General features: G+C 39.1%; 3 protein-coding genes and 1 pseudogene across 3 annotated transcripts; 3 read left to right on the plus strand and 1 right to left on the minus strand.

Moving 5' to 3' along the window:
- Window positions 1-3,138: 3,138 nt before the first annotated feature.
- Window positions 3,139-4,558, plus strand: LOC106339411 (40S ribosomal protein S5-1-like). Its single transcript, XM_013778212.1, has 5 exons — window positions 3,139-3,234; window positions 3,306-3,400; window positions 3,708-3,979; window positions 4,060-4,263; window positions 4,344-4,558. Exons 2-5 carry the CDS (start codon window positions 3,308-3,310, stop codon window positions 4,396-4,398), a joined length of 624 nt encoding a protein of 207 aa, XP_013633666.1. The 5' UTR covers window positions 3,139-3,234; window positions 3,306-3,307; the 3' UTR covers window positions 4,399-4,558.
- A 544-nt stretch (window positions 4,559-5,102) lies between these two features.
- Window positions 5,103-6,568, minus strand: LOC106341486 (annotated as a pseudogene).
- Window positions 6,569-18,092: 11,524 nt separating this feature from the next.
- Window positions 18,093-19,772, plus strand: LOC106337433 (thioredoxin-like protein AAED1, chloroplastic). The gene is made up of 9 exons (XM_013776536.1): window positions 18,093-18,331; window positions 18,412-18,532; window positions 18,623-18,668; window positions 18,739-18,798; window positions 18,875-18,911; window positions 18,982-19,061; window positions 19,159-19,250; window positions 19,337-19,397; window positions 19,500-19,772. Exons 1-9 carry the CDS (start codon window positions 18,163-18,165, stop codon window positions 19,557-19,559), a joined length of 726 nt encoding a protein of 241 aa, XP_013631990.1. The 5' UTR covers window positions 18,093-18,162; the 3' UTR covers window positions 19,560-19,772.
- Window positions 19,773-20,733: 961 nt separating this feature from the next.
- On the plus strand, window positions 20,734-22,548 carry LOC106337007 (RNA-binding protein CP29B, chloroplastic). The gene is made up of 5 exons (XM_013776021.1): window positions 20,734-21,182; window positions 21,274-21,375; window positions 21,679-22,011; window positions 22,110-22,224; window positions 22,304-22,548. Exons 1-4 carry the CDS (start codon window positions 20,808-20,810, stop codon window positions 22,167-22,169), a joined length of 870 nt encoding a protein of 289 aa, XP_013631475.1. The 5' UTR covers window positions 20,734-20,807; the 3' UTR covers window positions 22,170-22,224; window positions 22,304-22,548.
- Window positions 22,549-25,121: the final 2,573 nt, after the last annotated feature.

Consider the following 25,121-nt stretch of genomic DNA (forward strand, 5'->3'; position numbering starts at 1 on the left):
ACCATTGGGTTTCTCGCGATTTCAAGGCCACCAGTGTGTTCGTGACGTTGAGACGAGTCCGGAGCAGAAGTTTCAGCCCGAGAACCGCCGCGACGCGCCCACACGCGCAGGAGGAAGTATCGCGCGTGAATCGCACGCGCCGCCATCTCCGCCGGACGTTCGCTGGAGCCACCGCAGCCGGCCACCGTCCGGCCACCGTCCGTTCACCGCCGGGAAGCCGCCGCCGCATCGCGGCCGCGTCTCCGCCGCCGCCGGTGATTTTCCGGTAAGCCACCATCGTCGTTGGCCGCCGCCGTGGCGACTCGCCGGTCGACTTGCCGGTAACTCGGTGACTCGGCCGAGTCGACTCAGCGAGTCAAGCCGTTGAACAGTCAAGCCGGTTTGGTTTGGTTGGTTTGTTAAATTGATTTTCGGTTTGGATTGAACCGATTTGAAATCGATTTGAATCTGGTCCAATTGAAATCGAACTCGGTTAAAGAAAATCGGGTGGTTCAATTTGATTTCAATTTGGTCAAGGGTTGACCGGCTTGGGTCAGAGTTGAACGGGCTGACCTCTGACCAGCGGGTTGACTTTTTGACCAGATCGCCGGTTATCCGTTTTGGATCGTTCGAATGGCGTTCTTACTCGATTTTTCGCCCTGATTTCAGATTTGGAGTTTGTTTGAGCAGCTGGAGTTCATAGCTATCACTTTTCCACATTCCTAAGGTGAGGGTCTATTCCGTAAATTCCGTACCAGTATAGAATTCTCTCTATCGTAGTTTAGATTTCGAATCATGATCCGTCTGTTTGAATTGAGTCTGTTTGAGTCTTGATTGTTAGTTAGTTCATTCATTGTAAACGGGAACTAGGGGTCTAGAGGATTCAACCGTTGATTTGATTGTGTGATGTTAAGATATGCGATATATATATGTATGTATACATAGTTATGAGTAGGGACTATGTGACTCTTCCTAAAAGTATTGTTACGTAAATCTATCTAAAATTCTTCACATCATTATGTTTGTTCTCTTTTAGGTTATTTTCGTCGTTTATTCCATTTTGTTTTTAAACCATCAAATTAATTCGAACTGTCGGAAAGCAAATCAATTTAAATTATTTTTAGACTGCAGTTTTGTGTGGTCAACAAAGTGGGAAATATTATGTATACTATTACCTAACTTTTTGAAAATCAAATAGTAAATTGAATGATCACTTTGTTGAAAAAGTGATCATTTTATTTTATTTCGAGCTAGTACTTCTGTTACGCATGTGTACAATTATATCGATTGTCCATATACATTCTATATATATTCTAGTGTAGCAAAGGAAAAAGTGATGGATGAACAAACTATCGATCGAGAATGGATAGAAAATATTGAGATGGTTAATGTTCTAAAGTGTATTAAGAAATAGCCTTTGTTTGATTAATGCAATAATCAGTCTGTATATAAGATTATTGAGTTATGGTTAACGTCGTGAAGACTCCACTGCTGGTTTTACGCTCAGGTGGTAAGCTCTCCTCAGGGGTTGTGTATTTTACGGCGAATGTTAATAGTTGATAGTTTGAGCAAAGATTATTTCAGATATTACAAGTTTTATTATATGTTACCATTGCATCAAACTAAAGCTAGATGATCGATGTTTTTCTGTCTTTCTTTTGATCACTTTTTGTAGCCTTTTCCTGCGTCTATTCACATTTGAAAGAAGAAAAAAACGATGATCTGTTTTATTAGCCCAATATAATAGTCTTTTTGGTAGCAGTTTTCTATTGTATGGGACCACGGATTTGTATCAAAAGTATGTAGAGTGTTTGTGCTATATTTACTCTAATGTAACGTGTATCGTAAACCTAATGATGTGTTAGCTTCTCGATGATACGCTCCTTCCTTGTTTAATTACAAGTCACCAAAACGCAAGTCATAGTTTAGAACGATCAAAAGCATTAGTTAACGGGCCCAATTAATGCGTTGTTGCGTCGGTAGTAATATAGAAATAGTTAGTATATTAAAAAAAGTATGATGGTTGAGTGACAAAAGTTGTATGATGAGTGTGTAGTCATATTTCAAAGAAAATGTATTGCTCGCGTTTTAAGAATGATATAATTGTCACGTAAGATTGTAAGAACGAGGTTGGTGGGCAATTTTAGAACAAATTCAACGCAAAGTATGATGATATATTATATAGAAGAGATAAAAAAACGTGCACGAGAAGTAGAAAAGAGCTCTTTAACTTAATGCCTATAAGCCTAACCTATCTTATCTTAGTTTACGTATCGCGCGACCAGCGACATGAGACCTACGACTAATCGCAGGTCGCAGGTTGCTGTTCGTTTTAATGTCGCGTAACATGCGATCTGTGATTGGTCGCATGTCGCAAGTCGTAGGTTGCTTTTCGTTTCGGTGTCGCGCGACTGATCGCACGACCAGTCGCGGATTCCCATTCAAGTTGCCCGAAAAAATATCGACTAAAAATTAAGAAAATTTTGATCGCGCGACTGGTTGCAGGTCGCATATCGCAGGTCGCATTGCGCGTAAACGAACATGCGAGGTTTAGTCGCAGGTCGCAAGTCGCAGGCCGCGCGACACGTAAACGAACGTAATCTTAGTCGCAAGTTGCAGGTCGCGCGACACGCAAAGTAACAAGTCCTGCTCTCCGGTTTCCTAACCCAATAAAATACAGTTGAGCAAACACTAAATATCTTTATCATATAGCAGAATTTTTCTATTGATGTATTAAGTAATTGTTATTGATAAAGAACCTCGAATATATATATATATATATATATATATATATATATATATGTCTTTTTGAAGATTAGCAGGGATTTCGGTATGAACTTTCTCCAACAAATAAAAAGAAAAGTGGGTCTAAAGTTTTAAGCTCCATTCATACATGTTTTATGGTAGAACGTCTTGGACCGTTGACTGTAAATAATTTTAAGTTGGTCGTTGCCTTGCTTACCGTATTGACTCTATAAATAGATAATGGGGTGATTTTTTGACCCGGTTAACGCCTCTAGTCAACCTATATCCAAGTCGGGGAGAAACAAAAGAAAGAAAAAACAAACCCATTAACAAATGAAAGAATACATTTCAAAAAGCCCATTATTGCACCACTAGTGGGCCCAATAAAAACACGCTAAGTAGCATAGAATTTTTAGGGTTTTGATTTCTTCATTTTAGACCTACCTTCTTCAAGCCGCGGCTAGCAAGATAACCTACTTCTCTTTCCCACACGACGCTTAAGAGTTCGAGGTATTCCTTTCTTCCTTAGATTCTCTCTATTCCCTCGCTTGTTTTTAGCTAATCCTCTGTTCGCCTCTCAGCCATGGCCGCCGCCGTAGAAATCGACGCTGAGATCCAGCAGCAGCTCACCAACGAAGTCAAGCTCTTCAACCGTTGGAGTTTCGACGACGTTTCGGTAATTCCCTCATCGATTCGTTCACTAATTTCACTAATAAGAGTGTGGTTCGTGTCTTGTAATTGTCTTCCACTCTTCAGTTTCTTTCTACTTGTGTTGTGTTCCATCGGTTCTGTTTATTTGCAATTTAGTCCTTTGTTTTTTCTCAAATTTACTTATTGGTCTAATATTATACAATAGTCACATTAGCTCCACTGTGTGAATTACATGTATACCCTGAAGATGAATAATGTATAGTTGCTCTTCTTCTTAGTGTGTCTAATGATTAGGGTAACATTTGTTTTTGTGTATTTCGTGTAATTTGTAGGTCACAGACATTAGTCTTGTTGACTACATTGGTGTTCAGCCTGCGAAACACGCAACCTTCGTCCCCCACACCGCTGGAAGATACTCTGTGAAGAGGTTCAGGAAGGCTCAATGCCCTATCGTCGAGAGGCTCACAAACTCTCTCATGATGCACGGGAGGAACAACGGTAAGAAGCTGATGGCTGTCAGGATCATCAAGCACGCCATGGAGATCATCCATCTCTTGACTGACGCTAACCCTATTCAGGTCATCATCGATGCCATTGTTAACAGGTAAACGAATCTTGGTACTACTTTCTTGATTACTACTTTGAACAGTATTCTGATCGTGTTTGTTTTATCGGGTGAGGCAGTGGTCCACGTGAAGATGCGACCAGGATTGGATCCGCTGGTGTGGTTAGGAGGCAGGCCGTTGATATCTCTCCCCTGAGACGTGTGAACCAAGCCATCTTCTTGCTCACCACTGGTGCACGTGAAGCTGCATTCAGAAACATCAAGACTATCGCTGAGTGCCTTGCGGATGAGCTCATCAATGCTGCTAAAGGATCTTCCAACAGGTAAATAAAACAAAACTCCCTACATTGTGTCTCTTCGCATTTGTGTTAGCTAATAATAGCATCTTGCCATCTCTCTGCAGCTACGCCATCAAGAAGAAGGATGAGATTGAGAGAGTTGCTAAGGCCAACCGTTAAGGGTTCTTTTTGCATTATATTTCAAAGAGCATTGTGCTGTTTTCGTTAGCTTTGGTTATGTATCAGAAGGTTTCTCTTATCTTTTAATGAAGTTTTGACGCTTTAATCGACCTTGTGATCTTTGATCAAACAGTTTCATATTTAATAATCTTTTCATTTATACTCCCTCTGATTCAAATTGTAAGTAAATTTTGTTAAAAGCACCAATAATATTGAAGATGTACTTGTTAAAAAGTATAATTTAATATATATAACCATTTACATAAAAGTCTACATAAATTAATTGGTCATATAATATTGAGATTATTGGCCGAAAATATCATAATGGAGTAGTATTTAGTAAATACCAAAACTATTTATTTTTTGAAACAAAAGGAGATGGGGTATATTGCTAATGTAAGAGTTGGTTGGTTACAATGGGCAATATGGCTTCTATCTTCAGGTATTTTTGTTTGCATATTAACCAAAATCAATTATAGTAAATGGAAGCAATAAACAAATTAAGTTTGAATTTCATCACTCTTTCTATTTGCCTTTCTTTTGTTTGTTACATGACAAATGTCATTAATGTCTTGTTGTCCTTGAAACATTGATGTAAATAAACAAATCCACAATGGTTAACAAGAAAGATTTTTTTTGTTCAAAACAAGAAAGATAATGTAAGTAAACTTGCAATGAAGATTGAAGAAGACAAGTGGAGGTCATTAAATGGCTTGATTAGAATGTTGTGGGGAGCTAAAAGGAAGAGTAGAAGAAGTTGGAGGCCTCAGTTGCAAATGGTGGTGATTGTGTTTACCTTCGTAGGTTGTAATGAAAGCTCTTGAATCATCACTCGCTCTCTCCACGCGTTTCCTTGCTCTACAATTCACGCTCGTGCACCTGTAGTAACTTCTCGGATACGCATTCCCTCCAACCGCTTTCTGTCCGTACTTTCTCCACTTGAATCCATCTTCGAGACTGTCCGATTCCCCTGAGCTTTGGGATACTCCAGCTACACTTGATTGCTTCTCGTTCTTCATGCTATTACCAACAAACTCAATGTTAACTGTAGATGCAGAAACTGGTGTTTGAAAACAATCCAAAACCCTAATTACCTTGTCTTGCTTCTGCTTGGATCATCAAGCTCTCTTTCATCACACTGGCTACTTCTGCAACCGGAATCCGAAGTTCCACCACTTGAGTTTGCTGTTCTTGGAACAGCAAACTCGAATGGTGTTATAACACACCCTTCATTCATCTTCTCTTGATTGCTCCAGAGAGGGTTAGGTTCTTCCCCCATTGATCCTTCAGATGGTGTCTGAAACCCTGAAGAGGATGAAGATGAAGCCCGCCGCGGAAGAGGACAAGAGGGTTTAGAGTGATTATGCTCACCTTGATACACAATCTCTGAAACCTGACCTCCCATTGATCTCTCTACTCTCTTCTTAACCGGACATTTGGGGTGTGTGCATTTGTAGTAACCCCTTGGAGAGTCACTTCCTTTGACTTGCTTCTGTCCGTATTTCCTCCAGTTGTATCCGTCCACGTAAGATCTGTCCCCAGTGGATGTCTCTGATTCTTTAAAGGTTGGAACTCTAGGGATTAGGTTAGGACCTGCTCGATGTGTGCCTTGGCTAACACGCTTCCCATACGCTACTGCTTCTCTTTTTATCCAAGTCTGTTGACAATTTCCCGGAAGCTAACAAATAAAGAGTTAAAACCTGAGGTTCTAAAAAGTGTCGTGATCTTGAAGCCTTGAGAAAGCCACTTACCATATTAGCCAACGCAGAGACGGTTGCTTGGGAGACAAGCTTTGCTTTAGGTTTATAAATGACATAATTTTTGCTCTCTGAATCATCACAAGATTTTCCATTGCCACTTCCTTCCACCTGTGATTATCATATAGACTAAAAGTGACAAGAACGCAATGCGGAAGATTCAGAAAGAAGATAACACGACCAGTTAGATGAATCACCCGTGGAGATGAGACAGAAGCTGAAGCTGAAGCTGGCTGTTTAAACCTCTCAGTCTTTGGTCTTATAGAAGCGTCTACAGTCTCGTGACAGTTCGATTGTGGAGAGACGGTAACTGAATCAGTCATAAGCTCAGTGAATGTCCTGACGCTAGAGCATGAAGGCCTTGAAGCCACTGGTTTTACTATTAGCTTTCTTTCACTCTCTTTCACATCCATTATATTATTCCCAAAAATAAGTAATTAACCTGAAAGAAAGCTCCACGGATTAAAAATAATAATAATGATTCAACATCAACTTGATAGACCTATGAGAGTGTATGTCTCAAGAAGGAAGAGGCAAGCGAAGAGTGAAGAAGAGTTACGAAGTGATGAGCTGGCAGTTGTTACGTAAAGAAGAAGAGTCGTTAGAGTCAGTTGTAAACGAGCCTTAGATATAAAAGGGAACTCGTGTGTCAGTTAGTTAGTTAGGCATTTAGAAAGTAAGTGCTGTGGACCTTGATTCTACTTTAGAGAATCAAGAGTGGCTTAGATCTCTGGTGTGTAGAGACTAAGAATGGGTGGTTGGGCGGATCTTGATAATAATACTCTCTTGTTCTTATCAAATTGGTGTGTGTGAGCGTTCTGGATCGAACAATCGCGGCGAGAAGAGATGACAAGACCAACGCAACCGAGCGTCGAATCTCTATCGGCGGCGATGACGACGCAGTTCGCGGAGCAGCGCGAGACGAATGCGAACTTGCGATCGACGATCGAATCATCGGTCGAGAAGTTAGAAGAGAAGTTCACGGCGACGATCGACGCGAAATTCACGGAGTTGATCGAGCTGATGTCGCAATCGACGAGGTCGACGGACGAGCCGACGATGATTGCGAATCCGATAACTCAACCTTACGTAACGCAGGTACCAAACTATAACCTGGAACCTGGCCGTAGCTTTAGGGTTGAGAACAATCGAATGATTGCTCCGTTGATGGATGACAGAGATAGTTTGATTCAGAAGGTTGAGCTTCCGATCTTTAGTGGAGATGATGTATATGGTTGGATTGCTTTGGCTGAAAGATTTTTCAGGATTGGAGGTTACAATGAGTTGATGAAGATTGATCTGGTATCAGTGAGCTTGGGGGGTGATGTGTTAAGTTGGTTCAACAGTGAGGTATTGAGCAGACCATTCCTGTGTTGGAATGACTTCAAAGAGAGGTTAATTGCGCGATTCAGTAGGGTGAAGTTGCGAGATCCAAGCCAACCTTTCTTCAATGTTCATCAAACAGGATCCGTAGCTGAGTACATTCACAAGTTTGAAGATTTGTCAACTCAAGTTTACGAGATTTCTGACAAACAGAAAGAAGGTATCTTCATGAACGGTCTAACTCCAGAAATGCAAGAGGTGGTGATTGCGACCGCGTATCAAATGGAGACAAGTTCTTTGTTGAGTGTGGTCAAGAAAGAGATGCAACAACGTAACAAAGCAAATCCGAGCAACACCCAAGATACAAGCAAATCATACTCGAGTTATACAACAAATGGGGGATGGAAGCAAAAGCAGACCGTACAAGCTACTACATCGAACCAGCCGAAACAAAGCAGAACGGCAAGACCAGCGTTGAGGTTATCGGATGGCCAGTTAGCAGATAAGAAGAGACTCGGCCTTTGTTTTCAGTGTGATGCGAAGTGGAGTAGACAACATGCTGCAGTTTGTCCTAATGCTGTTCTGCGGGTATTGATAGTAGTGAATGGAGTTGAAATGGAGGTCATTACACAGGAGGCAGGAGAGGGGGAAGAAGATGATATTGTGTGGGAACCACAATTGCGAACGATTTCTGTGAGCTCGTTGTTGGGATTATACTCTCCGACTACAACAAAGTTACGAGGCACAATTAAGAATCAGTCGATGGTAGTCATGGTGGAAAGTGGAGCAACCCACAATTTCATATCACCAACTATGGTGAAACAATTGAAGCTGAAAGCAGATAACCAAAGCTTAGAAATCATGTTGGGGACAAGAACAGCAGTACCAGGAGTTGGGGTCTGTCGAGATGTGATAATCACGCTTCAAGGATTACCATTTCAATCAGATTTCATTGTGTTGGAATTGGGAAACGTGGATGTTATCTTGGGCATGTTATGGTTGATATCGTTGGGGAAATGTGAGATTGATTGGGAGAAGCACGAGTATGTGTTCTTTTATCAAGGACGGAAAGTGACGTTAATGGGTGATCCATCCTTACACATACAAGGAACTTCGTTGAAGAGCTTACAACCAGAATCAGAGATTCCGGTGAGATTGAATGAAGTGTTGCTTCAGTTTGCACACGTATTCAACGAACCAACGGAGCTTCCTCCGATAAGAGGACATGAACATAGCATTACTTTACAACCTGGAGTGGGACCTATCAGCGTGAGACCCTATAGGTATCCTCAAATTCACAAGGAAGTAATGGAGAAGAGTGTGCAAGAGATGTTGTCCACTGGAGCAATTCGACCAAGCCATAGTCCCTACTCAAGCCCCGTGTTGTTAGTAAAGAAGAAAGACAAATCTTGGAGGTTTTGTGTGGATTATAGGATGGTGAACAGAGCAACAATACCAGACAAATATCCTATTCCCATGATAGACCAGTTGCTTGATGAGCTGAGTGGTTCGAAATGGTTTTCAAAACTGGATTTAAGGTCTGGATATCATCAAATAAGAATGAAAGAAGAGGATATAGAGAAGACAGCTTTCAGGACACATCAAGGCCACTATGAGTTCTTAGTTATGCCCTTCGGTTTGATGAATGCACCAGCGACATTTCAGTCATTAATGAATGAACTGTTTTCGGAGTTTCTGCGCAAGTTTGTTCTTGTATTTTTCGATGACATTCTGATATTCAGTTCGTCATTGGAGGAGCATATTGAACATGTGTCGGCAGTGTTGAAGGTATTTGAGAAGCACAAGTTATTTGCAAACAGAAAGAAATGTGCATTGGTCAGAGACAAGTGGAATACTTAGGCCATATCATATCGGCGGAGGGCGTGTCTACTGATCCTCAGAAAATTGCAGCAGTGACTAAATGGCCTACTCCTCGAACAGTGAAAGATGTGAGAGGATTCTTGGGTTTGACGGGATATTATCGGAAATTTGTGCAAAGTTATGGAATGCTAGCTAAACCTTTAACGGAGCTGCTTAAAAAAGAGCAGTTTCTATGGTCTCAATACTCTCAAGCGGCGTTTGAGAAACTAAAGGTAGCAATGACATCTACACCAGTGTTGGCATTACCAGATTTTACACAAGTGTTCATCATTGAGTCGGATGCATCTGGATTTGGTTTGGGAGCAGTATTAATGCGAGAGAAACACCCAATTGCATTCTTCAGTCATGCATTGACTGAGAAGGAGCAGCTGAAACCGATATATGAGAGAGAACTGATGGCAATTGTACTCTCGATTCAGAAGTGGCGTCATTATCTGCTAGGAAGGAGATTCATTGTGCGAACAGATCAACAAAGTCTCAAGTATTTACTTGAGCAAAGGGAAGTCACGCTGGATTATCAGCGTTGGTTGACCCGCATTATGGGTTACGACTTTGACATTGAATATAAGGTGGGAGCAGAGAATAGGGTGGCTGATGGTCTGTCTCGTATTGTGCAATATAAGAGTTTGAACTTGAAGTTTCACTGTTTCGCTTTGACTATACCAGCTTCACTGCAAGCTCAAGACATTTATGCGGAAGTTGATGGAAATGAGTGGATTCAGGATCAGATTGCGAAGTTGAGCAGAGGTGAGAAGCTGAAAGAGGGGTTTTTGGTGATACAAGGGAGACTCTTTAACAGAGGGAGCTTGGTGTTGCCGTCTCAATCAAGACATATTCAGATGATTTTGCGGGAATATCATGATAGTCTTATTGGGGGCCATTCTGGAGTTTTGAAGACGTATAAGAGGATACGTGCGAGTTTTTATTGGCCACAGATGCGAAAACAAGTTCAAGTGTATGTTGCGGCGTGTGAAGTTTGCCAGACGCACAAATATACAACTCTTTCGCCGGCAGGGTTGCTTCAACCAATAGAGATTCCAACTCAGATTTGGGAAGATATTTCTATGGATTTCATAGAGGGTCTTCCGTCTTCAAAGGGTGTCAACGTGATCTTAGTGGTGGTGGATAGATTGAGTAAATACAGTCACTTCATCACATTGAAACATCCCTTTACGGCTTATGATGTTGCTGGGAAGTTTGTTCAGGAGATCATAAGGCTTCACGGTTATCCGAAGTCAATAATTTCGGATAGAGATAAGATCTTTTTGAGCAACTTTTGGAAAGAATGTTTCAAGTCTTCAGGTACACGTTTGCGTTTCAGTACAGCTTTCCATCCACAATCAGACGGTCAGACGGAAGTCTTAAACCGTTGTTTGGAAACGTACTTGAGGTGTTTCGCGTCGGCTCATCCTAAGACTTGGGCTAAGTTCTTGCCGTGGGCAGAACTCTGGTATAACACGTCGTTTCACACAGCTACGCAGTGCACTCCGTTCAAGCTAGTCTATGGTAGAGATCCTCCGTCTTTGTTGCGGTTTGAGGAAGGCTCAACGCAGAATTTTCAGCTGGAGTCGATGCTAAAGGAGCGTGATGTGTTGCTGGATGACGTAAAACATCATTTGTTACGTGCACAAGAAGTAATGAAGAATAACGCTGACAAGAAGCGACGAGACTTAGAGTTTGACGTGGGGATGCGCGTCTATCTCAAATTACGGCCGTATAGACAGCAATCAGTTAGTCGTCGAGTGTGTCAGAAACTTTCTGCCCGTTACTATGGTCCGTATGAAGTTTTGGAGAGGGTGGGTAAAGTAGCGTATAGATTGAGATTGCCTGAGGAGTCGAAGGTGCATCCAGTCTTTCATGTTTCACAGCTTAAACCGGTGATTGGAGCTGGGCGCAGTGTCACGATGTTACCACCAGTGTTATCGGATGATGATGAATTGATTGTGGAACCTCAGGATATTCTGGATACACGTTATGATGGGGAGGGTCATTTGGAGATACTAGTGTTGTGGAAGAATTTACCTTCACATGAGACGTCTTGGATGCGCATGAGAGATTTTAAGAATCAGTTTCCTTGTTACCCACTTGAGGGCAAGCTGGTTCTTCAGAATGGGGGTATTGATAGACCTATGAGAGTGTATGTCTCAAGAAGGAAGAGGCAAGCGAAGAGTGAAGAAGAGTTACGAAGTGATGAGCTGGCAGTTGTTACGTAAAGAAGAAGAGTCGTTAGAGTCAGTTGTAAACGAGCCTTAGATATAAAAGGGAACTCGTGTGTCAGTTAGTTAGTTAGGCATTTAGAAAGTAAGTGCTGTGGACCTTGATTCTACTTTAGAGAATCAAGAGTGGCTTAGATCTCTGGTGTGTAGAGACTAAGAGTGGGTGGCTGGGCGGATCTTGATAATAATACTCTCTTGTTCTTATCACAACTCCATAATACGTGCGTGATCTTGATTTTATATAAAGCTTGAAAAGAGGATGCATAAAATGATAAAATAGCATAAAATGATAAATTTTATGATACCCATACACTTGTGATAAAGACAAAATTGAGACAAAGAAGATGGTAAAGTAGTACTCACGGTGAGAGAGTTCATGCAAAACCTCAAGTTCTGAAAAGGATTTTAAGGAAAGAAACCCTTTCTAATGAGTTAAGAAGATCCGGTGCTTGTCCGAATCGATCCGGTTTTTGGTTGTGGCTTGTTGGTGTATCCCTCGTATCAGATCAGTTCGCTCAGGCTCGTTGACACTAAAAGGGACACGTGTCAAATTAGGATACGTTGGATGGATCAAGGTCCGTGCTTAAGATGAGCTTGTCTGTAGTGATGAAGAAGGCGATGAAAAGGAAAGAGAGGAGAGGAGACCAATAGTTTCGTTTGAACGTTAGTTGAGTTTAGAAGAAGCTCTTTGAATGTTAGTTGGAAATACGCGGCCACAGAAAACGATGTCGTTTCCTTATTTTAAGCGCCAGCCAGCAACAAAAAAGGGACTAGTGGTTTGTTGACACGCGCAGAACTGAACCAAAAATGATCGTACCGAAATTAAAACCGGTTAGTTTCGATTTCACCTATCTCACTTTCACTAAGTATGAGGGGGGAAAAAATTCACTGTCACGTTGTTCTTGTCTCAATTCCATCTTATCGAAAAAACATTATTGCCTACTTAATGTGGACTATATGGAATGGAACATTAACAACCTAGACTACACAAAGTATTATAAAATGATCGAATATGTGTTAGCATGCAGAAGCATTTATCAAAGTTAGCAATGGTTAGTTTGCAACAACTATTAGTGTTAGACAGTATTAACGGTCCAGCAAACAGTTTGTTAGGTCAAGAATTGCTAAAACAAAAAGTTAGTTAAGCCTTAATCAGTGTTCATAAATACACTTGCCCACAGATAAAATTTAATTAGTATTCTTTCCTATTCATAACTATTACCAATTTACTTAAGTTCAAATCTTGAAACTGGAAAAATGGTTTGAACATATTGTTTTTTTTGCTTAATTGTTTTTTATACGAAAAATTTAGTTATTATGGTGGTAATACGAGCTTATCACATGAGAGAATTGCAATTAGCCGCAAAGCAAATATAATTTGAAATTATTAAAACATATTCCTAGGAGAGACATATTCAAATAAAAAAAGAAAAATGATTGTAGCTACCTGAAATATAGGTCACCATATGGTTGACCATGCAAAGTAAATTAAGAAATGCACACTCAACTACACGAAGTATATATGGTATGCATGCTAACATCCATGAACTTTATATTGTTATGTAGCTAACATCATTAGCTTAATTTAATTAGTCGGAAAGCGTCACGTGGACGTCGGAAATGATAACGCCGTGTGATTAGCCGTTTGGTTAGTTAAAAACCGACCCACCCGACCCAAATTAAACTAAAACTCTACCAGTCCAGTTTTAAGAGAGGATTTTTATTTTGCCACAAATGATATATTTTGGCCTAACAAAAACCTAATATCTCTTTTGGTCTCTTCTTTCACGCGACGGAGGGGCAAAATCCCATAATCTAAGGTTCCATTCGAAATAGTGAGAGAGCAAGGAATGTGTCGAAATTGTTTATGGTTATTGATCGAAACCAAGTGACGAGTGTGAATCGAGGGTGAAACCGCGTTAAAATGAGATGGAAGCTGATTTCATGGCTCGGATAGGAGGAGACCAAGCACACGAGAAGGCTGAAGTTCAAGATGTTTCTTCTACTGCACGACAACCAACTCAAGTGCTCCGAAGAAGCAGTCATTTGGCTTTATTGTTGTTTGGTTGTTCTTGTTTTAAAATGTTTCAAGTATCGATTATCATGTCTATTTGTGTTTTGAATATTTTAAAATGTTTCAAGTTTCAGGTATTAGGTTCTTTTTTGGATTAATAATGTGTCATGTCTCGGGTTTACTTTTGCTCATTTTGGATGTGTGAACTGGTCTCTATGACTTAACATTCCCTCACATTTGGTTGTATGATCTTCAAAGCTCTCATCTTTATAACATTAAGTGTGCTTTTGGTTGAATATGTATGAAGAAGATATAAGATAAAGAAAGAAACTTCAACTTCATTGTTCAATAAATTACATAAGATCCATAATATCATTCACTAAAACTTGTATCTCATGGAAATTGCTTTTGTTCAACAACTTCACAAATTCATTACAAATGTTGTCTTCTTCTCCATTTCTACAACATGGTTTCTCCACTGCTCCAACTTCATACGAAGGAAATTGACAGTGGCAGTTAGTTCACTTATCCGTTTTTTCTTCTCTCGAATTTCATCTCGTGCTTCAATCAAACCCCTCTTTGGCCAACCATTGACTTCTTCATCAAGCCACTCAAAGTAAGAACAGTGCTTATTTCCTCCTTCATAATGACACAACAAAACATGTTACAACCCATCCCATTACCTACAACATCCAAATATCATTTGTTCGATCTACACCTTGTACAATTCACACCCAAAGAACCCTCAGCCAGGATTCTTGTATGTCCAAGCCGTGAAAACCTTTGTTGGCAACCGACAAGCACACAATTTGCGACCACCATAAACTATGTTTCTACTGTTTCTTTATGACCCCGATTTTAGATCCATCTATCGAAGAACGAGTCACAATCGAGAAAAACCTAAACATCTCTTTACTGGGTTCAGTGAATCTTACATGTTTACCTCTGTCGAATGGTGTCTCTTCACTTCAATATCTTTTGATTTCGGTCTCTGGTTTTCTCCAGCAAAGAGGATGAGGAAGGAAGCAACCGGGTTGGAACATAGTTGTATTTCATTGGGTTGGGTCGGTTTCTTTTTTTTTTTAATTTGGGTCGGTCTCGGGTTTTAATTTATCAAATGGCTAATCACACAGTATTGCCTTCTCCGACGTCCACGTGGCACTTTTCGACTAATTAAATTAAGCTAATGATGTTAGCTACGTAACAACATAAAGTTTAGGGATGTTAGCATGCATACCATATACTTCATGTAGTTGAGTGTGCATTTATTTACTTGGCATGATTAGCTATATAGTGGCCGATAGTTCAGGTAGCTGGCAATCATTTTTCCAACAAAAAACATGAAGAATAAAAAACGCAGCCGAAATCCAAATGGATCAAGACATAAAATCAGATATGTTAATGTCAATGGAGCCATCATTTGTCAATGGTAGCACATAATCCCGTCTGTATTTCAGTTAATTGTAGACCAAACACCAAATGCAGCTTGTGTTGTAAAACCATAATGGTGGTATATACGAGTTTAGCATACGAGATAATTATATTAGCGGCCAAGTAAGTATAATTTAACTTAAAAAAGTGTATTAATTCATCAATAAATCCAGCAGCTTTTTGAATAGCTTCAAACCAACCAAATATGTATGGAGGAATGACAACCGTTAAACCAATATAACAAAAAAAAAATTGTTAAAAAAAGAGGTTAGAAACTAAATAATGAGAGACAATAAAAGAAACACAAATAAATAATGAAATACCATTAAAGTTGAGTATATGAATAATGCCAAAGAACTCAATTCATTTGGTAGGCGCTTCACTACCTGCGTACACAAAACAAATCAATTATCAAAACAACTTCCAGCCAAAATTCCCACTTAAAACAAGAAAATAAAAATTAAACATGATAGAGAAGAAGAAAGCTAGAGATGCAATAGAATGCAAATAATCTACTGAGTGTAGAAGCCCAAGTGAGTAGACATGTTCCAAAAACTAAGAATTCTAGACGATAGATAAACGATTCTTTAAAGCATGAAAGAAATTAGTAAAATATAAAAATCAAATAGAATAAGTAAAGAAAAAACAATGTTGTGTAAAATATGACTATGTAACAATCTAAATGACAATTTACGTAATAATTGTCGGAAGAAACGAAAGACGCAAAAACAAAGATGATTCTGGTGACATAGAAAAGAATTGGTTGTTTTATTGACATGAATGTACAAAGAAAGCACTAATGACTTCGGTACCAAAAAGCACTAATGACTTCGGTACCAAAGTACCAAACAGTCAAAGACAAGTACCACTAAACCAAACCAAATCAAACCAAAATCAAACTAAATCAAGTAAGTACCAATAATTTTCCGGATAGTTTTCACTATCCATTACAAGAATTTGATTGTCAAACCATACTGTATTATCTGAACTGATTTGAATTTGAACATGTTTAACTTGAAAATCTATACAAATTAAGTATCGAAAAAATTATTTGAAATATTAATAAATATTACTCAATTCATGTTTATAACACTTAATTTTGATTAAGATAATTGGGTATATATAAAAAGTGAGATTCGTTTTTGACACCAAAACCATCTCCAATGTTTTTTGCTATTTTCTTTCTAAAATAGAAGAACTATACAATAGAGATGAGATATGTTCCAATGTATCACTCTATAAGAGCAATTTCTAAATATATAGTAAAAATAGAAGAATACTATCGTTTCCTCTATAATAGCAATAAAGAAATAAAAATGGGGTTGACCAATTTTACCTCTAAATGTTATTATAAAAATAAAAATAACAATGGGTTGGAAATGCTCTAAGCCTAGATTACGTATTTCCGGAGATAAAATCTTTGAACCAAAAAATATCTAAACTAAGACCAAATAAAACTGAATAACTAATTCTAGTTAATTCCGACCAATTATGAAGCTTCAGCAAAAAAAAACAAAAACAACACCTATCAGACACAACTCAATTCATGTTTATTTTGATATCTGATGTAATACTTAAAAACAACTGAATTTATAATATTGTCAACAGCTTTGAATAAATTTTAAATATAGGTAAAACTATTATTTAAATCCGAAATATTATTCATCAAACCCGATCTGAATAGATTTTAAACATAGCTAAAAATAATGTTTGGAATCCGAAATATTATTCATGGAACCGGAACCGAATATATAGAAGATCCATATAACTAAATCCAATTTCAACCGGAATGGGTATGTTGAAGCGACGCATGGAACTAGAGATGACAATTGGTCACTCCCGTCCCGTCCCGTCCCAAACCGCAGCGGGTTCGTCTTCGAGCGGGTCACAGCGGGTCAGTCCCGCGCGGGCTGCGGTCCTTAGAATGGCTGCCTAACCCCGTACGGTAAAATATGTAGGCCTTCGCGGGTTGGCCCGCGCAGAGGATTACAAACATGCATATGGCGCATCAGTACGCTTCAGCTGCTTCACGGCGCATCAGTACAGTTCAGTATATGAGTCTAGTCGAGGATTGAACATGATCATGCAAGAAACGTGTTTAGTTGAACAGACACGTTCACAATTTCAAACAATTAACTAAGCTAGCCGAGACAGAAACATAATACATTCACATAACATCAAACTAAGCTAAACATCAAACATCACAAGCAATACAACTATATCAGAGACAAAACAAACAACTAAAGAGGAGAACTGGAGAAGAAGACGATCATGCATGCATCTAAGGAGAAGCTCCAGTGGTGGATCTTAGAAGAACATAAGCTCCGGCGGTGGATCTAATAAGAATAGAAGCTCCGGTGATGGATCAAAGCAGTCAAGCAGAGAAGCTCCAGAAGAAGAAGAGAACCCACCTGAAATAATGAGTTAGAGTTTTAGACCTGAAAACATATAAAGCGAAAACAAACCAAAATTGATTTTTTTTACTTGTGACATGCATGCAGTCACCGTCGCTGAAAAACCCATTGTCGGAGCTGGATCTTCGTCTTCAATGGAAAGTGAGTTTGCATACTTTTCCCAGTGGCTTACAGAAGTTCTACTGTTGGAGATAGAAGACTCATGGGACACCGGAAGCATCATCGACCCTCAAATCGCTGTCACCAGAACTCCATAGGTCATCGGCGAACATCTAAGGCTGAATTGCCTTCTCTCTCTCTCTCTCTCTCTCTCATTTTTTCATGTGAAGACGAAAATGAAGATTATAGTTGCGGGTCTTCAATATTCCGCAAGTCAACCTGTGGTCCATCCCGCATTCGGCCCGATCCCGCACAGTCCCATCCCGCGAAGCCCGTTTTTTTACGGACCTATTAAAACCTGTCCCAATCCCGCCTTGCAACAGGCCTACTAAAACCTGTCCCAATCCCGCCCTGCAACAGGCCTTTACGGGAAAGGTCCGCGGTCCAGCTCCTACATCGCCATTCCTATATGGAACCAACATTCGCCGTTACCAAACCGAGCTGACGTGGCGTTTATTTTCTCTTTCAAATCTGCCACGTGTAATAGACAACCTCCACGAGATTCACCAACGGTTTGAGTTACATTAGGATTTTTTATTCAGCTTTCCCCGGAGCAGCAGCAACCAACAATGGCGGTTTCTCTCTCCTCGTCGTCGACGATCACTCCCATAACACTCCAGCCGAAGCTGAAACCGATTCATGCCATAGGGACAGTAAACTTCGGTTATTCGATCAATTCTCACGGTATCTCTCTCCGGCGTAGCGCCGTGGTCGTGTCGGCCATTACCGGCGCTTCAGGTAAAGCTTAAACACCTTCTCTTCTGTTCTGTTTTGGAGATTCCAGATGTCTGACAAGATTGTATCGAATTCTCCGACAGGAACTGAAACTGCCGATTTGCTGGAGACGGTGAAAGTCTCGGACTTGAGAGGAAACGAGATTCCGATCTCTGATTTATGGAAGGATAGGAAAGCCGTTGTTGCGTTCGCTCGTCATTTCGGGTGATTAAATATCTTTTCAGACAAGCTTCGAATGAGTCTGGTTACTATGTGTAAGAAGAAGTATCAAAAAGCTTTTGTCATGTTTTTCAGATGCGTGCTTTGTCGGAAACGAGCAGCTTATCTTGCGGAAAAGAAGGTAATGTTTACACCGTGTCATCCATTGGTCACTGAGTGATATATTTTACTCTTCTTTTTTTTTTTGTTAGGATGTGATGGATGCATCTGGTGTTACGCTTGTTCTCATCGGACCTGGAAGTATCGATCAGGTAATGTCACACACACACACTTATTGTAACCATTTAGATGTTACAGATTTGTCATGATGTAAACTCATCTATGCAGGCCAAAACTTTTGTGGAACAGACGAAATTTGAAGGAGGTATGCTGTGTTATTTTTTTCTTTGCGATCTCATTCTAATCTATAAACAAGTTTTTTTTCTTTCCCTCAGAGGTGTATGCTGATCCTAACCATGCATCTTACGAGGCGCTTAAGTTTGCTTCAGGGGTTTCGGTGACATTTACACCCAAAGTAGAGTGACTTCTCTCCTTAACTAGGTTTACCAAAACGTTACATGTCTTTTGTGTGTCTCAGTGACTTTATGTGGTGTTATTGTTGTTGATTATAGGCTGCTATGAAGATAATAGAGTCTTACATGGAAGGATACCGCCAAGACTGGAAACTCTCGTTTATGAAAGATACTGTTGAAAGAGGCGGCTGGTAAGTTAAAAAAGAGTGTCTGAATCATTCCTTCATGTTTCCTTACTAATAATGTGTTTGAACGTTGGTCCTGGACCTCGGTGCAGGCAACAAGGTGGAATCTTAGTTGCTGGTCCTGGGAAAGATAACATCTCTTACATCCGCAAGGTACTCTTGTCTCTCTTCTTCGTGTTATACTCATGTGATTAGAGAGGTAGTAAAGAATCACAACTTTGTATTCAAGAATTTGTTTGTTGGGAACCATTTCAGGACAAAGAAGCTGGAGATGACCCGCCTGTTGAAGAGATCCTAAAAGCGTGTTGCGCTTAAAAGGAATCACAAGCAAATCATAAAAAGACATCATTGTTCTTAATAGTAGAGTCAGTCTCTCCTCTCCTCCACAATGAATGAAAATTCCAACTCATTCGTTCATAGGGGACATAAACTTGATAATACTTCGTTCAATAAAACGTGATCTTTTTGTGTGTTTGTAAGATACAAACCTTAAACAGATGTAGTGTATATATCTCTCATTGTCGTCGATCAAGAGCTTAAACCGAGAAGGTAATAACACAAAGCAAGCTGATGTTCTCTCTAGAATGATTAATAAAACGGGCCAAGGAAGCAAGAAAGAGAAGAAACAGAACACAGTCTCTCTATAGAAAACTTAAAGAGGTGAATCTGTATCGTTTTCTGATTGTTTTTTTAACCACCGCAAAAAAAAATTCCTAGTTGAAAGATGATTTGATGAGGATTTTCACTTTTTTTGCTGGAGCAAGTTGAGGGGAAGATCTGTGCTGGAACAAGAGTTACAACTTTCATTGGCTTGTAGTTAAAATATCTGATCTTCTCTATAGATTTTTGTTTTGCCTTTGGTATGAGACGTGCCATCTCCACTGTCCTCAGATCTCATCTCGCCCATCACTTCACTTCACTTCATATTATGACAAGTAGCTAGTGGGGACCACCGTCCAATGAAACCATAACCAAACACAACCAACTAAAAGCACATAATCACAAAATATTTGGAAAATTATGAAAAAAAAAAAACTAAATTAGAAAAGCAAATTAAATAAGACCAACATAATTCTTCATAATAAACACTTTCGACACTAATTTATTATTTTGTTACAAATTAGAAAAATATTTCATAAATGATTTTACAACCAAGATATGTTTTATGGTCAATCCTAATTTTATTTGCTACACACTGAATTACGTTATGATTTTCTAAGTTTTTATGGTTCTATTTATCTTATATTCAAAATACTATATAAGTTTTTTTATTAATTTGTATAATTATTAACAAATTATTTTTTTAGGAATTAGAAACTCAAATTTCGAATTTCATAATGTAAAGTATTAATAAACTCTTAGTTAAATTGGTGCATTAAGAGAGTTTTTACATAATTAGTTTTTAATTATACTTTTTAAAAACAGTTACAGGTTAAATTTGAAAATAAAAATCATATAAGATAATTTGTGCAAGCGCAAAAGATTTCATTTCGCGGATAAATATCAAACACTCTGCATCCATCCCCAAAGCCATAAACCTTATCTCTTCTCCTCTCATTCACCATGGCAGCTTCAGCTTCAGCTTCCTTTCTCGCTCTCTCCACCTTCAACCCTAACTCCCTTCCTTTCTCCGTCTCCCGACCCTCCTCCCTCTTACCTCCTTCCGTCTCCTTCAAACTCAACTCCCTCTCCATCTTCTCTTCCTCCTCCGCCAAATGCACCTCTCCCGCCTCTCGCTTCCTCCGTAACGTCGCCGTCACGGAAGACTTCTCTGTCGAAGAAGAAGACGGCAGTTTCGCCGACGACGCACCGCCGCCGCCGCAGGAGCAGTCCTTCTCTGCTGACCTCAAACTCTTCGTCGGTAACCTTCCGTTTAACGTCGACAGTGCTCAGCTCGCTCAACTGTTCGAGAGCGCAGGGAAAGTTGAGATGGTTGAGGTATGAAGATACAATCCGACAATAGATAAAAAGATTGATACTCTGTGTTGTTTAAGTTGTGATTCATCGTTTTTACTTTTGTCTTTGTTAGGTAATCTATGACAAGGTGACAGGAAGAAGCAGAGGTTTTGGGTTCGTGACTATGTCTTCTGTCTCTGAAGTTGAGGCAGCTGCTCAGCAGTTCAATGGCTATGTAAGAATACATATCTCTCTAGCTTAGTCGTAGCTTTAGTTATTTGGTATGAAACTATGATGTGTCTGAGGAGATGATGTATACTTTCTTGTTGGTATGCATTTGTGTTTTTGTGTATTTGTATTCATTTCCACGTCATTATGTGGAGGCTTAGTGTGTTATGTTATGTAATATGCTAGTAATAATCTGCATATTATGTCTTGGAAATTAAAAAAAAAAATTCTTAGATTAATGAAAAATCTTCAAACCTCTTCGATATAAAATGTGAAACCTTTTGTGTGGTTGATTTTTTTTTTATTGCAGGAGTTGGATGGTAGACAATTGAGAGTTAACGCAGGTCCTCCACCACCAAAGAGGGAAGACTCCTTCTCCAGAGGACCAAGAAGCAGCTTTGGAGGTTCTGGATATGGTGGAGGTGGCGGTGGTGGTGGTGGTTCAGGAAACCGTGTTTACGTGGGTAATCTCTCGTGGGGAGTCGATGACATGGCTCTGGAGAGTTTGTTTGGGGAGCAAGGAAAGGTTGTTGAGGCTAGAGTTATTTACGACAGGGACAGTGGTCGATCCAAGGGTTTTGGGTTTGTCACTTACAACTCTGCTCAAGAGGTCCAAAATGCAATCCAAACCTTGAATGGTGCTGTAAGTATCTTTCCCGCTCTGTCTCTTGCTAACATATACACTTTACAATGTGATCAAGAAAACAGCTATTGATATGTTTTTTTACGGTGGTGTTATAGGATTTGGATGGGAGACAGATTAGAGTGTCGGAAGCTGAGGCTAGGCCTCCTAGGCGCTAGTTTTGAACACCCCAAACGATGGCTTCCTATTCTCTAAAACGCGTATTCTTAGAGGGTATGACTTAACCATTGTTACTTATAGATTGCATTAACGACTTCATGACTGACTTATTGAAGTAATCGAAATCTAACAGGCGCTTCGAAGCATATAGAGTTTTGTGAGAGGATGGCAGTTTCGGACCCGTTCTTCACCTATGTTTGTTATGCAATGGATGCACGAATGGTTTTTTTTATTAGAAACATATAAGTAAAGATTATAAGTGAAGACCATGTTCTTGTCTGCCTGAATGCTGCCATTGACTGCTTCGCTTTGGTTTGATTCAAGTTTTATCTCTATTCATGTTGCTTCTCTATTTAACAGTCTAGTTTGTTTTATCTTCTGCGTTTATGAATATGAACACATTTGGAAAAGAAACCGCCGAAACACTAAAATCACGCAATATGACCGAACCAATACATTATTACGATGTAGAGTGAACAAATTGACTTGAGCGTTTGTGGGTTTGGTGGTTCCTTGCTTTGAGACGTACAAGCCAAGTCAATCAACAGATTCAATGCATAGCTCCCCAGCCGGTGTTAATTCCTTGAGATGGGTTCTTACAAAGCCCAACTCTTTGAATGTTATGGACCCAATCTTAAAAGCATTTGGTCCAATTAGCTCTAGTGGTCGTACACAAAATGTTAGTTCAACTGCTACACGTTGGCTATTTCCATCTATTATATGGAAGTTGGAATACCAAGCTCTCAAAGTCTCCTTTCCTTCAAAAAAAATTGAATGCTTAATTTTTTTTTTTTTTGAATGCTTAATTTAGTAATGGAACAAAGAGATTAACCAGATAAGTGAATGCTTAAGACCGTTTTACTGCTTCAGTTTCAAGCATAACCAAATACTCACGGTATATGCCATTCAATCTGGTTTTGAAAGTGGATAAATTTCCACATCGAAAATTTCCGTGGGAAAAAATAATATATAAGAGATTTGGACTAATTAACTTACCATCAATTAGTTTAACTAGGGGCATTGTTTCCGCGCAAGCGCGGGGTTGTACATATATTTTTTTTTCATCTCAATATTTGTTAGGGTTATTGTAGCTGTGAATTTTGCGTTTTGGATTGATCATTGTTTTTTAAGTTTTTTATTGTTATAGGGTTAGAGTTGTGATGATGTACTGTGTATCCACTGTTCTCTACTCATGAAGAACTAAACTGTGTTAGTAATGTGATTGATATAGTTCGTACTTCGTAGTGTTGTTTGCTGTGTCACTGAGACTTGTTGTTTGTTTCTCTTTTTAATTTTTTACATGCACTGTTGAGATTACATAAATTATATTAAGGATGTTGAGAGTACCTTTTGTTTCTGGATATTTTTTCTCCAGTTTAGTTGTGTAAGTTGAGTGTATTAAGTAATAATTTTTTTTATTCTTATTATGTTGGTTATATGTTTTTTTTACTTTTAAACTTGTTGTTTTTACCGGACTAAAACAAATACATGAAGACTTGTAGAAATAACTATAAAATGAGTGACAATTAGTATTTGGGCTTTAAAACGAATATATATATTTCTCATAAGAAGACAATAGCATTGGTCTGTTGACATTGAGCATGTAAGCTATTTTCATAAGACAAGAGGAGTGAGCAGGTGGAGATGTTGTAGTCGCTTTTGTATCTGTTGGGATTGTCTCTTGTATTTGTTGGTGTGGTTGTGTTTATTTCTATTTTATTTGATGGTAATATGTAAACAAAAATCATTGTTAATTGTATTTATCAAAGTTTGTAACCTACTCTGTTTTTTTGTTTAGGTAATTTCACTGATCTTGGTTGTCGTCTTCGTAAGCATCTGCGAAAGTAAGTTTGTAAATTGTTAAATAGTTGGCCCTGTAGTTTGTATTTGTTTAGATGGCTCAATGTATGTGTCGTTGAGTTTTAGTTGAGTTGATTGGTTTGGTATATTTGTTTTGAAGTTTATTTGTAAGATTAGACAAAAAGAGAGGTGATCATTAATGATTCGTCTTTTTGGGGATTCTAGTTTTTGGTGTTTTGATTGTTTGGGTTATTGTGGTTTCTTTAAAGCTGTAAAATAAAGATTTGTGTACAATTAGATTGATAAGTAAGGGAGATAAATAGACGACCACAAATCTTGGGTATGGAATATTTTTGATTATTGATGTTGGCATAATATAGACAGTAATATAAAGGGAATTATGTGTTGATTGTTTCTTACGTATCAATGAGGAGACAGATAACGACTCGAGTTGTTTCTTTGGTGAGGTCAGAGCCCTGGACATAACGGATTTGCCCAACAACATCTGTGAGTTTAAATATCAGTTATGATATCAAAACATAATATAAACCCAGATGCAATATGATAATATACCTGGGAGTTCTAGGTTTGTGTTCGCAATCACTTGGAGATTGTTGAACAGTCTAAGCTTGACTGAAGATTGATCTCCGGAGCACCCGTGATGACTTCATCAATAATGGTTAGTGAGATGAAATGAATGAGGAATAGATGATCAGTTATCTTGTACATGCTTGAGCACCTAGAAACCTCAAAACGATCGACTTTCACAATGGAACCAGCTTTCAAAGATGGTATGTAATGATTAGCACGTCCGACGGGAGTAAACCCATGAATCACAGAATCTGCAAATAATATTATTCAACAAAGAATAAGAAAATAAATTAAAGCAGTTATGTTAAATAAGTGTTATAGATCAAAGATTAACTTACTTTCTCATCAAGGAAGAGAACCGTGATTCCCACAAAATCCCTGTCTTTCTTGAAGTTCAGGGAATCCCAGAAGCGAGGAAGCCAGAGGCTATGCTCTGACAACTACGACCAAGACAGAGAGATTCGAAGGTTGAGTGACGGACGTCGAGACGCCGGTTTGACGAATTGGAGAGGTAGAGATAAACATTTTCTAGAAGTTGGTTAAATCTAAGAGGAATCAAT

The sequence above is a fragment of the Brassica oleracea genome, chromosome C4 (assembly GCF_000695525.1).
Source record: "Brassica oleracea var. oleracea cultivar TO1000 chromosome C4, BOL, whole genome shotgun sequence".
Lineage (NCBI taxonomy): Eukaryota > Viridiplantae > Streptophyta > Magnoliopsida > Brassicales > Brassicaceae > Brassica > Brassica oleracea.